At 40.7% G+C, this 13,486-nt stretch overlaps 1 protein-coding gene across 4 annotated transcripts in view; it reads left to right on the forward strand.

The window, feature by feature from the left end:
- Positions 1-13,486, forward strand: part of DZIP1 (DAZ interacting zinc finger protein 1) — a 54,316-nt gene that overhangs the window by 39,299 nt on the left and 1,531 nt on the right. For 2 of the 4 annotated variants that reach the window (XM_041731100.1, XM_041731103.1), the window contains 8 exons: positions 190-249; positions 5,296-5,435; positions 5,891-6,053; positions 6,354-6,483; positions 7,083-7,136; positions 9,012-9,205; positions 10,435-10,565; positions 12,271-12,446. In XM_041731100.1, coding sequence (XP_041587034.1) covers positions 190-249; positions 5,296-5,435; positions 5,891-6,053; positions 6,354-6,483; positions 7,083-7,136; positions 9,012-9,205; positions 10,435-10,565; positions 12,271-12,446 — 1,048 coding nt within the window. The remainder of the gene's footprint in view (positions 1-189; positions 250-5,295; positions 5,436-5,890; positions 6,054-6,353; positions 6,484-7,082; positions 7,137-9,011; positions 9,206-10,434; positions 10,566-12,270; positions 12,447-13,486) is intronic. The other 2 variants (XM_041731101.1, XM_041731102.1) reach the window with 1 other exon arrangement.

The following is a 13,486-nucleotide window of genomic DNA, read 5'->3' on the forward strand; positions in this document are numbered from 1 at the left end:
TGGAGAGAGCAGATACCTGCAAAAGGATCCAGGCCTAACGGACTGCCTGCATTTTCCCCCAGCAAATCCTGCTGTTGTAGGCATGAGTAAAATACTGTGCAACTATAGCTTTCAAAACTGTTTGAAAGGAAACTAATTTTACTTTGCTGTTGTCCTGTTTGTACTATTCTTATTTCTCCTCGTTAATAGAGCAGTCATTCTCATCGCACATACTGGAGCCCATAGAAGAACTTTCAGAAGAAGAAAAAGGTAACCAAGGCTCCATCAGGGTTTCTACCTGCATGGATTCTATTCAGGTGCTAAAAGCCAAGCCTTGAAATTAGGATCCAGTGGTTTTTTTATCACAGCATATCAAAATTAGGGGAGACGTTTAGGTTTGGGAGATTATGTTTTTAATCCATCTGGAGTATTCTATCACCTTTATTCCTTTATCATGCTGTTACATTTTCCCCTGCTTTGCTGTATTCTTAGCATGTGAACAAGACCTTCCTGTGTCAGGGAACTTGGGGGGAAAATGTAAGTCCTATGTCAACGCAGATGTTTTCTGGTCTGATGACAAGCTGACGTGAATTCGTTGTAGACCACATAATACAAAAATATTCCCAGCACAGTAATTACTTCTCACACCCTGACTCTATTAGATGAGAGGGTGAACTGCCCATTTCAAAATTATTTTAATAACAAGAAAATCATAGTATCTAAGCTCTCAATGTAGAATACTTACGTGCAGAGTAATGTTTTTTTTTTTTTTTTTTAAGAAAAAGAGATTTATTTATTTATTAGAGAGCTCAAACACAGATGGTAGGGGAGGTGCAGAGAGAGAAAGAATCTCAAGCAGGCTCCACACCCAGTGCAGAGCCTGACTCGGGGCTCGATCCCATGCCCCTGAGATCATAACCTGAGCTGAAATCAAGAGTCAGAGGCTTACCTGACTGAGCCACTCAGGTGCCCCAGAATAATGTCTTTATGGTGAAATTTGAGAGCTGTCCAAGGTTTGGGAAGATAAAGTTATTGTGGCTTACTCATTTTATTCAGCAGCTCTCAAAATGCTTTTCTGTCAATTAATTTTTGAAGTTTATGAAAATAATTCCCCATTATTAAGAGTATTTTCTAATGCCAGATATGTAAATCCTAAAACAGTTATACTTGAATCTATTTATCGTTTTCTCCTTAACAATGGTTCACCATATATCACCTCTTCAGGAGAAAGCAAATTGTTAATATTTATGTGAACTCTGGTTTTACAATTTGTGTTAGGAAGAGAATTAAAATTAAATATTCCAACAGGTAAATTTTTAATATTTATTGTAACTTCTGTGGTCTCTGGATGACTTTTTCCAAATTATTTTTAATAAGGCTACAAATTGAGAAGTGGCTAAATCCAGCACATCCATAATATCTACACGATGTTTATTTTCCATTTAACATCTTATTATCTGCAGAATCTATGAAATGTGTCAGGAGGTCCAAAGTTTTGAAATTGGAGTCTCAAGTCATATGGTTCACACTCATTAAAAAAAAAAAAAAGTCAGATTCTAAGAGACCATCCTAACTGTCCATTGTCACCACTCGGGGTCCCACTTCTACCCACTGCATCGTTTTGCCTGTGCTTTTTTTTTTTTAAGGTTTTATTTTATTTATTCATGAGAGACACACAGAGAGAGAGAGGCAGAGACACAGGCAGAGGGAGAAGCAGGCTCCATGCAGGGAGCCCGATGTGGGACTCGGTCCCGGGACTCCAAAATCTTGCACTGAGCCATCCAGGTGTCCTTAGCCTGTGTTTTAGAACTCTTCTATCCAGATCATGTAAGGTATGAGTCTGGGATCATTGGCAGCAAACACCATCACTGGTGGTTGTCCCGAACGGAGAATCAGATTGGGAAAGAAAATAATCTTTGCCACCCTCCATGTGTTCAGACACAGCCCTAGTGAGAGACAGGATGAGGGCGGAGGGCCACTAGAAAGCCCTGAGTCCCAAGCACACTGTTACAGAAGCCAATGACCAAATGAATCCTTCAGTGCCTCCACGGAGCCAGCATGCTGGCAGCAGATTAATTACTATCAATAAATTCCTCAGCTGTGCTAACATTTTGCAGATAATGCCTATCTAGCTACATTTTGGCAGTGGTTCGCAAAGCACTGTTGCTGTTACCCAGAAGTAGTGCCCTTACTTTTTGACAGTCCTGGGGAGGCATATTTGATCTTGCTGTTCTGTAGGATATTAGAATGGGAGGGCCAGGAGGGGTCTTACAGGCCATTTCATTGTTCAGAAACTTGAAACACAGGAGGATTGGGAGATTGCTCTAAGCTGTTGATCTTAATTAGGGACAGAGCTGAAACTAAAGTCCAGGTGTTCAGCTTTCTGTAGTTTAATGCAAAGAACAAAGGGATCGAGAGAGGCAGGCTGGTCCAGGACTAGCAGGGTGCCTTTGGAGCAGTCTCTTTACCTTTCTGGTTTTAGTGTCCTCATGTGAAAAATGAGAAGATTGCTTACTAGTTGATGAAGTCCCTTCTGACTCAGAAATTCTGTTTTGGTTGTATTTTACTCTTTGCTTTGTGCTGTTATTATTTGCTCACCTAAAATGGTATGTTGTATGTCTGATATAAATGATATATCAAATGATATAAATGATTTGTGTGGGCTCTTGTGCATTGGCCACCTGCCTGGGTATGCTTTAAATTTTTTATTTAGGGGAAATGCTGATCTCTAGAAAGTTTTGTCCCATTGATCTTGGTGAGCAATATATGCTTTGATTCAAATCTTCAGTTGCGATTGACTTTCCAGGGATTAATTCTACCTTTACATTAAAAGCTTTTTTTTTTTTCCTGTCCTTTCTATTTTCTTTTTCTTGCTTCCACTGGTCAGGCCAAGTCTTGTTAAGAGTCTTTCTTATAAAGAGTTTTCTAATTATTCATAAATGAATCCAAAACAAGTGTCAACATATAAAGTGAATCTGAGGGCAGAGGGAAATGTTTAATTTGCAGTCATTTTGGGAAACTCCTGCACCAGAATGAGCTTGTCATCAGGGTTGAGGATGAACCCAAGTTTAGTTCGCTTGACCCGTCCTGGAGCAATCAGAGCCTGGAGCCTCTCTGGCTGTGTGTCCATGCATTTCCTTTTATATCCTGGGTACTGGCCAAAAAATGCCCTTTGTGTAAACAGGGTGGATAGGTGTGTCTATTTCTGTGGTAGTGCCAGGACTCCCAAGCAATCTCTTGGTACTTCTTCTCGTTTTTTAGCCCTAGATAGTTGTACACTTGATGACTAACCAGCAAGCCAAAGCCAGCGGCACAGCCATGGCTGCAGCTGAGCTCTCTAGATTTTGATGTATTGTTCCTAGGACAGAGTGCCTTTTTTTTTTTTTAAGATTTTATTTACTTATTTATTTGGAAGAAAAAGAGAGGATGGGGGAGGGGCATAAGGAGAGAGATGATGCAGATGCTGATGCAGAGCTGATATACAGCTTCATCCCAGGATCCTGAGATTATGACCTGAGCCGAAATCAAGGGTCAGGCACCCAGTTGACTGAGCCACTCAGGTGCCTTCAGAAGTGCTTTTTTTTTTTTTAACGTGGCTCCAGAATACTGGAAAACATTGGTGAGAAAGCAGCATGAATGCTGAAAATATAAAATTTAAGATTATTTCTGATTTTTATTAATACATAAGCTTATAAAAAATAAATTAAAAAAATACATAAGCTTATAAAATTTCATGATTCCAGTTTAGCAAGCTACAGTACCAAATTATAGAAAAGCATTATCGTTGTAGGACTTCAGCTTTTATTTAATGTACACACAGTAATTTGACTAACTTTGCCCTAGCAAAACCATCTATTAACAGAAATATTCTTTTTTTAAAAAAAATATTTTATTTATATATTTGAGAGAGCGAGAGAGAGCATGAGCAGGAGGGAGGGCAGAAGGAGAGGGAGAAGCAGCCTCTCCATTAAGCAGGAAGCCAGAGGGACATGAGGCTTGATTCCAGGACCCTGGGGTCATGACCTGAGCCAAAGGCAGACGCTTAACCAACTGAGCCACCCAGGAGCCCCTGAACAGTAATACTCTTCACTGCTGGAGTTGAACTAGGGTTTGGAGAATGTCTGAAATGTGGGGCATTTTGTGTGCTTATTCTGACAATCGAATGCTGTGGGTCCCTAAAACTCCCATCTACTGTGGTGGGCGAGGCTGTGCCTCAGAATAGGTGGCCCTTGCCACTCCCGCCCTATTAGGTGCTGGCACTTGGCATCACCTTTTGGGTGAAACGCCCATGCCTGGAGACTAGACTCCAGAATGGCAGCCCTGTTGTTGTGTTCTCCAGATCTGTCTTTGGATGTTCACGAAGGATCTGAACAGCCCAGTAGGGAGCCTCTTACATCAAGCCCTCCCTCTGCTTTGACCTAGGACTCCATCCTTCAGGGTCATGTAGCCACACCCCTTCTCCAAACGCTCTTGAACTCAATATTTTTTAGTGGGGGAATGAAAGAGGAACAAGGAAGGAAAAGTTAGGAGAATCTGACCAATTATTTTTTCTTTGCCCTTAATTATAGATTGTTTTAAACAGAATATACTTTTCCTAAGACTCTTGTTAACCTCATTTTCATTTTGGTAAATATTTTGGGAGGGATAACTTCACATTTTGAAATTTTATATAAACTACTGAATTTATTAAATAAAAACCTAACTATTTGATATACATCGGGCTCCTGGGACACCTGGGTGGCTCAGTGATTGAGCATCTGCCTTGGGCTCAGGTCATGATCCCAGGGTCCTGGGCTTGAGCCTGGCATCAGGCTCCTCGCAGAGAGCCTGCTTCTCCCTCTGCCTACATCTCTGTCTCTCTCTGTGTGTCTCTCATGAATAAATAAATAAAATTTCTAAAATATATATATACATGGGCTTCTTCAAAAAATGATACATAAATTCTAACAATTTAGGAAAGGAATTCTTCAGAAAGTAGTAAAATAATTTTAGGTTGAGCCACTGAATTTCTAAGGAATTTGTTTTTTCTACTGTGTTTCTATAGAGGCATTTCTCTTGCATTATTTTACCTGGTAATAATTCGGTTAAGTGGTCAAGAAAGAGTCTTTAAAGGCGCCGAAGTTTTGAAGCCAACTTAAGACAGTTTTAAAAGTTGTGATACTCTAGCATTATATATTGTGCCGAATGGTCATAGTCCAAAAACTTTAACACATTACAAAATGCGTGCTTGCTGTTTTAAAGTGGTGTTTTGCCAGTTTCTGCTGAGAGATTTTATGTATTTAACTTTTTTAACATACTTCGTAAACCTTATTTCAGGAAGGGAGACTGAACAGAAATTAAATAACAAGATCCATTTAAGGAAAGCTTTGAAGAGTAACCCCTCCCTCACCAAGGAGATAAGGAGAGTCCTGGAGCAGAGTTTGCTAGAGAAACTGGAAACTTTGGGGATTAATGCGGTAAGCTCGTTCATTTCAGGAACGTTTGCTGGCTGTGTTGTATTTTGTTTTCTCAGTAGGAAAGGGTCAGAGAAGAGAAGGGATGTGTGTTCTGTCCTTATGACTCATTCTATCCTGATGGCCCACTTTGCATTGTTGATTAGTATACACATACACACGTATACACACCCCTCTGTGCACTGGGTCCTGGGCACTCACAGCCTGGCACCACTAACCAGTCATGAACACTGTCTCTCTCTCTTTCTCTCTCTCTCTCTCTCTCACACACACACACACACCCTCTGTCCCACTGCGCTGGGAGCTCCTTTTGAGGCCAGATCGTGTGTTCTATGTTGGGGTGTCCCTTACCTCACATGCAGCAATTAGGGACAAAAGCTTGGTACAGTTTATGCTGACAAACGTTCATGAAATGAAGACCACCCCAGGATAATTAGTTTAACATTTGATTTTTTCAGGATATACGTGGTATTCCAAGTGATCACTTCGGTAGGGTGCTAAGAATGGTAGAATCAGCAAGACATGAACAAGAAAGACAGATACCCAATATTCAGCAAATTCGAGAATTCCTTGAACATGAGGTCAGCTGTAAAATTGAAGAGAGAACCTTACTGTCCTTGGGTAAGCCTGTTACCGACTGCCATTTCATTTCTGTGCATAGGAATGACATCCTATCAGCTTTCATAGTTTTAAATGGTTCGCAGACTACTTGATTGGCAAGTCTAATACTGTTGGAATCATCATTTGTTGGTCTTGGATTTTATTTTTATTTTTAAAAATGCCTATAGTGTGGACTCTAGACCCAAGAGATGGGCTTTTGGCTTCAACTGTCAGTGAAGACAGTATTGTAGTATTTTCTTGTGCTTTTCACTCACTGATCATAAAGGCCATGGAGACTCATTTATGACACTACTATTCCAGATAAGTACAGTGCTTCTCAAATGGATACCCTTTCAACTGGAGAGATACCAAAGGCGAAACAGCTTCCGCCCCGAAGCAGACCACTGATTAGACAAAGACCTGTCTTTACTGATAGGACGTCTGCTCCAAAGTAAGTAGATTCAATCCTAACATGTCTGTATTAATGTTTATCCTAGTCAGCTTGGGTGGCCATAACAAAATACCACAGACCAAGTGGCTTAAACAACAGAAATGTGTTTTCTCACACTTCTGGAGATTGGAAGTCTGAAATCAACATGCAGTAAGGTCAGGTTCTGGTGGCAGCTTTCTTTCTAGGCTTGCAGATGGCCACCTTCTCATTGTGTCCCCCACGGCAGGGAGAGAGAGGTCTGATCCGTCTTTCTCTTCTTAAAAGGACACTAATCCCTTTATAGGAGCGCCACCCTCATGACCTCAAACAAACGTAATCACCTCCCAAAGGCCCAACCTCCAGAGAGCATCACCTTGGGGGTTAGGACTTCAATGTGTGGATTTTAGGGGGACACAGACATTTAACTCACAACAGTGTTTGCCCCAGCAGAGAGTCATGCTTACAGTCCCTGCCAGCCCGTTACTGGTACCAACACACTTGTTGCTGTTCATCTGCTTTAGTGTGTGTTCAAAAGCGAGACTCCCCAATTCCATAGAAATTTATATTAAGTTACATTATTCACCCATGCTGTTTAGAAACGGCTTTCTGTTGTTTTTTAGAATTAAGAAAAATATCGTTGAAGATCATTTTCCCAGAAAATCTTCAACTATTACGTGAGTACTTGGGAGTGGGGAGAGGTCATTTAAAAAGTTCTTTCCACTGAACATTCGTTTTATTGTAAATTAGTATGTGTACCACAATTAACTAAAGCCCTACTTAAAAAAATAAATAAATAAAATAAAGCCCTACTTATTAAACATCATAATTAATTTGTTACTCCTTTGTGACATGTCTTTGTTTCTTTATCAGATTTTATGTAAGTCAAAGCACTTATCATCTTGTGGCCCCCACTGAGAAGTGGCACCACCCAGCATCCTTTCCATCATTCACTTTAGGGTCCCATAATTTTCAATAAGCACAGTAAATTAAATGAATGATGTTGTCTTTCAGTGGCTGGGTCCCTGATAGTGTAGTCAGATGATATTGTAGTATCTCACCCCTTGTAGAAATTGATAATGGCCCTAGACCTTATGTCTTAGGCCTTCTTAGGATACTAAGAATCCTAGTCAGTCATAAACAGTATGCCACTGATTCAGTTGCTTACCTGCTAAAGCATGTTTTCTTATCTGTTCAATGGGACAATGCTGCCCTTTTCACAGGACGGTTGTACAAATTAAGAATATATGAAAAGGGTAAAAAAAAAGAATATATGAAAATATATTCTTATATATATATTCATATATATATATATGAAAAGGGTCTGGGGCACCTGGCTGGCTCAGTTGGTGGAGCACACGACTCTGGATCTCAGGGTCGTGCATTCAAGCCCCACATTGGGCATGGAGTCTACTTTTAAAAAAATGTAAAATAGATAAAAATAAAAAGCTGTATGTTTAAAAAGGAAAGAGCTTGGCCTCAGGGCATGGCACTTAATAAATTATAGGTATATTATTGTTATTAATTATAAGTGAAACTCATTTTATTATAACTGAATTTCATCATTGACTTTTTCTGGAGACATTAATGCTATAAGTATCTCTTCTTGAGGCATTGTGATATATAGTGGAGACAGTATAAATAAAATATACTGGAGACAATAAATGATTTATCTTTCAAAAGCACTTTTTGTGTACATAACCTCATAGGAAGAGCCTTATTTCATGGGATGTAGTATAACTGAACATTGTTATTAAGTCTGGAATTTAAGTGCTCAAAGAATATTCTTTTTTTTTTCCAAAGAATATTCTTTTTTATTTTTTATTTTATTTATTTATTTATTTATTTTATTTATGATAGTCACACAGAGAGAGAGAGAGAGAGGCAGAGACATAGGCAGAAGGAGAAGCAGGCTCCATGCATCGGGAGCCCGACGTGGGATTCGATCCCGGGTCTCCAGGATCGTGCCCTGGGCCAAAGGCAGGCGCCAAACTGCTGCGCCACCCAGGGATCCCTTTTCAAAGAATATTCTTAAATGAATGTACACTGCTCTGAACTTCTATCTCACTTTATTTTTCATTCTTTTAAATTCTTCTTTTTTAATTGTGGGAAAAAAAAAAGCACTCACCCAACAATTTCCAAGTGCACATGCTACTGTCAGCCATATGTGCATTCTGCCTAGACAATTGACTTTAAATTTTTTTTTTACTTTTTATTTAAATTCTAGTTACTTAACAGCACAATATTGGTTTCAGGAGTAGAATTTAGTGATTCATCACTTCCATACAACACCCAGTGCTCATCCCAACAAGTGCCCTCCTGAGTGCCCATCCCCCATCTGGCCCGTTCCCCCACCCACTTTAAAATGGGATGCTAAGTCATGTGATGAAGCAAATGGGATGTGTAGGTAAAAGCACTTTGTAAAGTGCAGTGCTATTATACGTAATGATGCTATTTTAAAAGATGGAATCGTTGGACTGCAGAAAAGATTTCTTTCCCCCAAATCCTGAAATGCAAAAACAGGGCCCCTGCTTGGGTTTTCATTTGTTTAGGACCCCTCCATTCAGTTCAGAGGAAGAATTGGACGCAGCTGACTTCCTCCAGGCACGCGCATCCCCAGACCTACTTCCGGTGCAGTCCTCCAAAAGCAACAAGAGTGGCTTTGGAAAGAACATTGTCAAAAGTGATACTGACTGGACCGAGGGAAGTGAAATTGAGGATTCTGATATTTCTCCCAAGCCCACAGGTGAGCTCTGGTTATCGAGAATCTTTCTGGAAATTTTGTTCAAGACAGTGGTTCCCAACTGGAGCATCAAGCCTTGGGAGCAGGAGCTGGGAAAGCGCTCAGGGAGAGGATGGGGCTAACCCAACCGCCACTGCTGCCTAAGGAAGACACACACACAGGGCTTAGCCAGTATTGATGCTCAAGTGGAAGGAGAGGAAAGAGTTGGGGATGCCTACGTGTATTCATTTCCTAGGGCTGTTGGACCAAAGTCCTACATGCCTTGTGTCATAAAACAGAAATTTGTCTCCATTCCAGAAGCTACAAGGCCAAAATCAAGGGTGACAAGGTTGGTTCTTTGTGAGGGTCAGGAGGGAAAGATCTAGTCTAAGCCTCTGTCCTTGGCTTGGAGATGAGCATCTGCTCCCTATGTCTCATTACATCCCCCTCCCCCTGTTCGTGCATCTGTGTCCAAATTTCCCATTTTTATAAGGACATCAGTCATACTGGATTAGGGACCACCCTAATGAACTCACTTTAATTTGATTCCCTCTTTAAAGGCCTTATCTCCAAATAAGGTCACATTCTGAAATATTGGGGGTGAGGACATCATCACTTGAATGTGGAGGGACACAGTTCAACCCACACACAAGGAACGGCTGGCTGTTGTCACACTCTGTGCTGCCTTGGGAGATGGGGCAATTCTAAAGGAACATAAGATCCAAGTGATGCACTGTCAATAATTTGCCAAAGGGGAAGTTGGAGTTAAGGGTCATTTCTTAAAAAAAAAAATTCTGTTTAATAAAGTTGAAAAATTACATATTTTAAACATATCTGATATAATTAATTTATTATATACAATTTATATTCACCTATTTAATCTGTAAGATATAACTAATTTTAAAATATTGCTTTTGAAAATACCCACAGGAATATTCCACTCATACAGACTACCTCACTGAAATTAAAGTTTCTGATCACAGCTTGAATGAGACCATCCTTCTTTGATTTAAAATGAACATTTTATTGCTTCTAGTGTAGGGGATCATGATTTTTTTCTAAAAGAAATTATTACATGTATTAATGTAACTTTTTTCAACCACCAAAATACATCAGTTGATTTTAATTTAATAAATATGATTATTTGCAAAGTTCAGACTCTTTCAAAGTGGCTTGTTCAGGTTATTTTAGAATCAAAGAAAGATAATGATTTTTTTTTTTAGAACTGTACCTCTTTTCTCTTGGTCACATAGGAACCTCCATTAAAACACTAACTGAAAAAGTTGAAAAGACGGTCTCAAATCACAGAAATGTAAATAAGCCAGTTGGAGGGATTAATGTTGCCGAGGCGTTCATCAAAAAAGAATTAAAAGAAGAACTAAAGGTGAAATCATTTTTGCTTGCTAAATATGCACCAAGAAATTCATCTTTTAACAAATATTCCATAATTGCCCTTCTTGTAGTGAAATGTAAAACAAATATAATTATTTAGTATAGCAGCAGTTGAGATTTGTACTGTATCTAGTTTGCAGTGTTACTGCATTTCTTTCCATGCCGTAGGGAATCAAAGATACTGAAATGATAATGGGCAAGAAGGCACCCTGTGCTTACCCAGTTTTACAGGTTTTCAAACTCCTGTCACATGTCTGGCTTGACAGGTATAAGTATTAGGTAGCTTGCACAAAGAAACCTGTGACTGGCTAGAACCTGGGGCCTCAGATCCGGGTCCGCCACATGACCTGGCAGTAGAATAGGGACTTTTCAGTGCTTAGCCTCACTTAGGCGCTAGAGTTGGTGGAGAAATCCATCACACATGAGGGCGGAGCCTGAGCTCTCCTCCCTGAGTGGAGGAGAGGTCCTGACACATTATGAGCGGTTCCAACCCCCAAGGTATCAAAAGGGTTTCCATGTATGGAGAGATCCTGTTGTATTTCTGGGGGCAGCTCATCTGCGTTGACCGTGTCTTTGAGTCATAGTCACTAGTTTCTGAGATTTAACTTTTCTTTTTTTTAAAGATTTTATTTATTTATTCACAAGAGACACAGAGAGAGAGGCAGAGACATAGGCAGAGGGAGAAGCAGGCTCCCTGTGGGGATCCTGATGTGGGACTTGATCCCAGGATCCTGGGACCATGACCTGAGCCAAAGGCAGACAGACGCTCAACCACTGAGCCACCCAGGTGCCCCTAAGATTTAACTCTTTTGTTTATTGGTAAGTCCAAAGCATTATGTCCTGCTTTCATTAGTTAGTGCCATCAGTGTTGTACAAGCCAAAAATGACAGGAAGTCATCATCATTCAAGAGAAAGCTAATGTGTCTTCCTTAGAAAGGGCGAGGTAGAAATGTGTGCTACTTTCAGATAGGCCCTTGTGGGATGTCACCCTGCAGTTCACTGTCAGATCATCCCATAGGTCAGAGCCCCAAACCCAGCCTCACTCCTACTTGGGGAGCACCCTGTTTCTGGGATTTTCTAAATTTATGGCTGGTGGAGTAGGTAGGAAACCTGTACATCCCCATGGCAAGAAACTAATAAAAGAGGTGGTTCCACCTGCTTTAAAAACACAGCTTTCACACAGCCTGGGTGGAGACCCAGGATCGAGTTCCACGTCAGGCTCCCTGCGTGGAGCCTGTTTCTCCCTCTGCCTATGTCTCTGCCTCTCCCTCTCTGTGTGTCTCATGAATAAGTAAATAAAATCTTATAAAACACACACACACACACACACACACAACTTTCCAAATTTGTTTCCTTGCTCTCTAGAAATGACCAGACGGAGATCCCCTGAGATTCCCCAACTTCAAATTAGTGTCAGCAGCTCAGTCTAGCCAAAAAATGACCAAGGGGCACTAACATGTGCTGCATTTTTAAGAAACACTCATTACAGGGGCACCTGGGTGGCTTAGTGGTTGAGCATCTGCCTTTGGCTCAGGTCATGATCCCAGGGTCCCCACAGGGAGCCTGCTTCTCCCTCTGCCTATGTCTCTGCCTCTCTCTCTGTGTCTCTCATGAAAATAAAACCAGAAAGAAAGAAAGAAAAGAAAAGATAGAAAGAAAAAGAAAAGCACTCCTTATTGTCCATGTATTTCTTTCAGTGTGCAGATGTGGATGATGATGACTGGGACATATCATCCTTGGAAGAAGATAAATCTCTGGGGAAAAAAACTGGGCAAGAACAGAAGGAACCTGTACCTGTGAAGAATGAGTCAAATTCTACTCAAGTGCCAAATGCCTGGGGTGCATCTAATCTGAAGGGGCCAAAGGGAGAAGGGTGCATCTAATCTGAAGGGGCCAAAGGGAGAAGCTCAGTCCATTTTCCAGTTATTTGTTTCATCTTTATAACTATCTATTTAAGCTATGTTAAAATATCATCAAGCAGAAACACTGTTGGTATAACAAATATCTTGATGTTTGCACAAAGCATACTTGTTATATTGTGTGCTTTGTGCACATTTATTCCTTTTTAAAGTCCTTTAATCTGTGTACATATTTAATTTGGACCTAATCTTTAGTCTTTATATTTTCACATTGGTTTTGAAAATGTCCATACAAATATTTTCTCCATGCAGCTGCCTTGCAGAAATTAAAATTTTTGATCCTACAGCTGAATGGGGCCGTTCTTCTGGCAGTTTTCCTGTATTAATCTGTTTACACTATTAAATGTTTTCCTTTATTTCCTTGGAAGAAAGATTTCTCTTGCCACATTGTTGCTAGTGGGATGAATTACAAATGAAACCAAGAGTTGATACAGTTCCTGGATGAGTCCTAGGGTCTGGCTAAGTCCAGTGACTTAACTCCCAATATATTTAATTTTTTAAATTATGAAATATGATTTTTTTAAGATTTTATTTATTCTTGAGAGACACAGAGAGAGAGGCAGAGACAGAGGCAGAGAGAGAAGCAGGCTCCCTGCAGGGAGCCCGATGTAGGACTCAATCCCAGAACCCCGGGATCACGACCTGAGCCGAAGGCAGATGCTCAACCACTGAGCCACCCAGGCGCTCCCGATCTGTAACTTTAAATGAATACGTGCAAACCTCTCCATCTGTCTCTTCCATTTTTAGCAGGATCTCTTGCCCCCTCACTTTGTAAGATGAGCCACTGCTGTGTCTTTCCTTCCCTGCAGGACATGAGTCGTGCCTTTACTTCCACGCTGTGCCCATCGCTAGGTTATCTGTGCTGTCAGAAGTGTTTTTCCGACAGAACCTACCAGGCTGTGCACAGTACAGTGACCGTCGGTACACAGGGCCAAGAGGACGCTCGGAATACCTTTCCTTCCTCTTCTCCCCTGGCCCTGAACTCATGCCCCTC

This window comes from Vulpes lagopus, chromosome 16 (assembly GCF_018345385.1).
Source record: "Vulpes lagopus strain Blue_001 chromosome 16, ASM1834538v1, whole genome shotgun sequence".
Lineage (NCBI taxonomy): Eukaryota > Metazoa > Chordata > Mammalia > Carnivora > Canidae > Vulpes > Vulpes lagopus.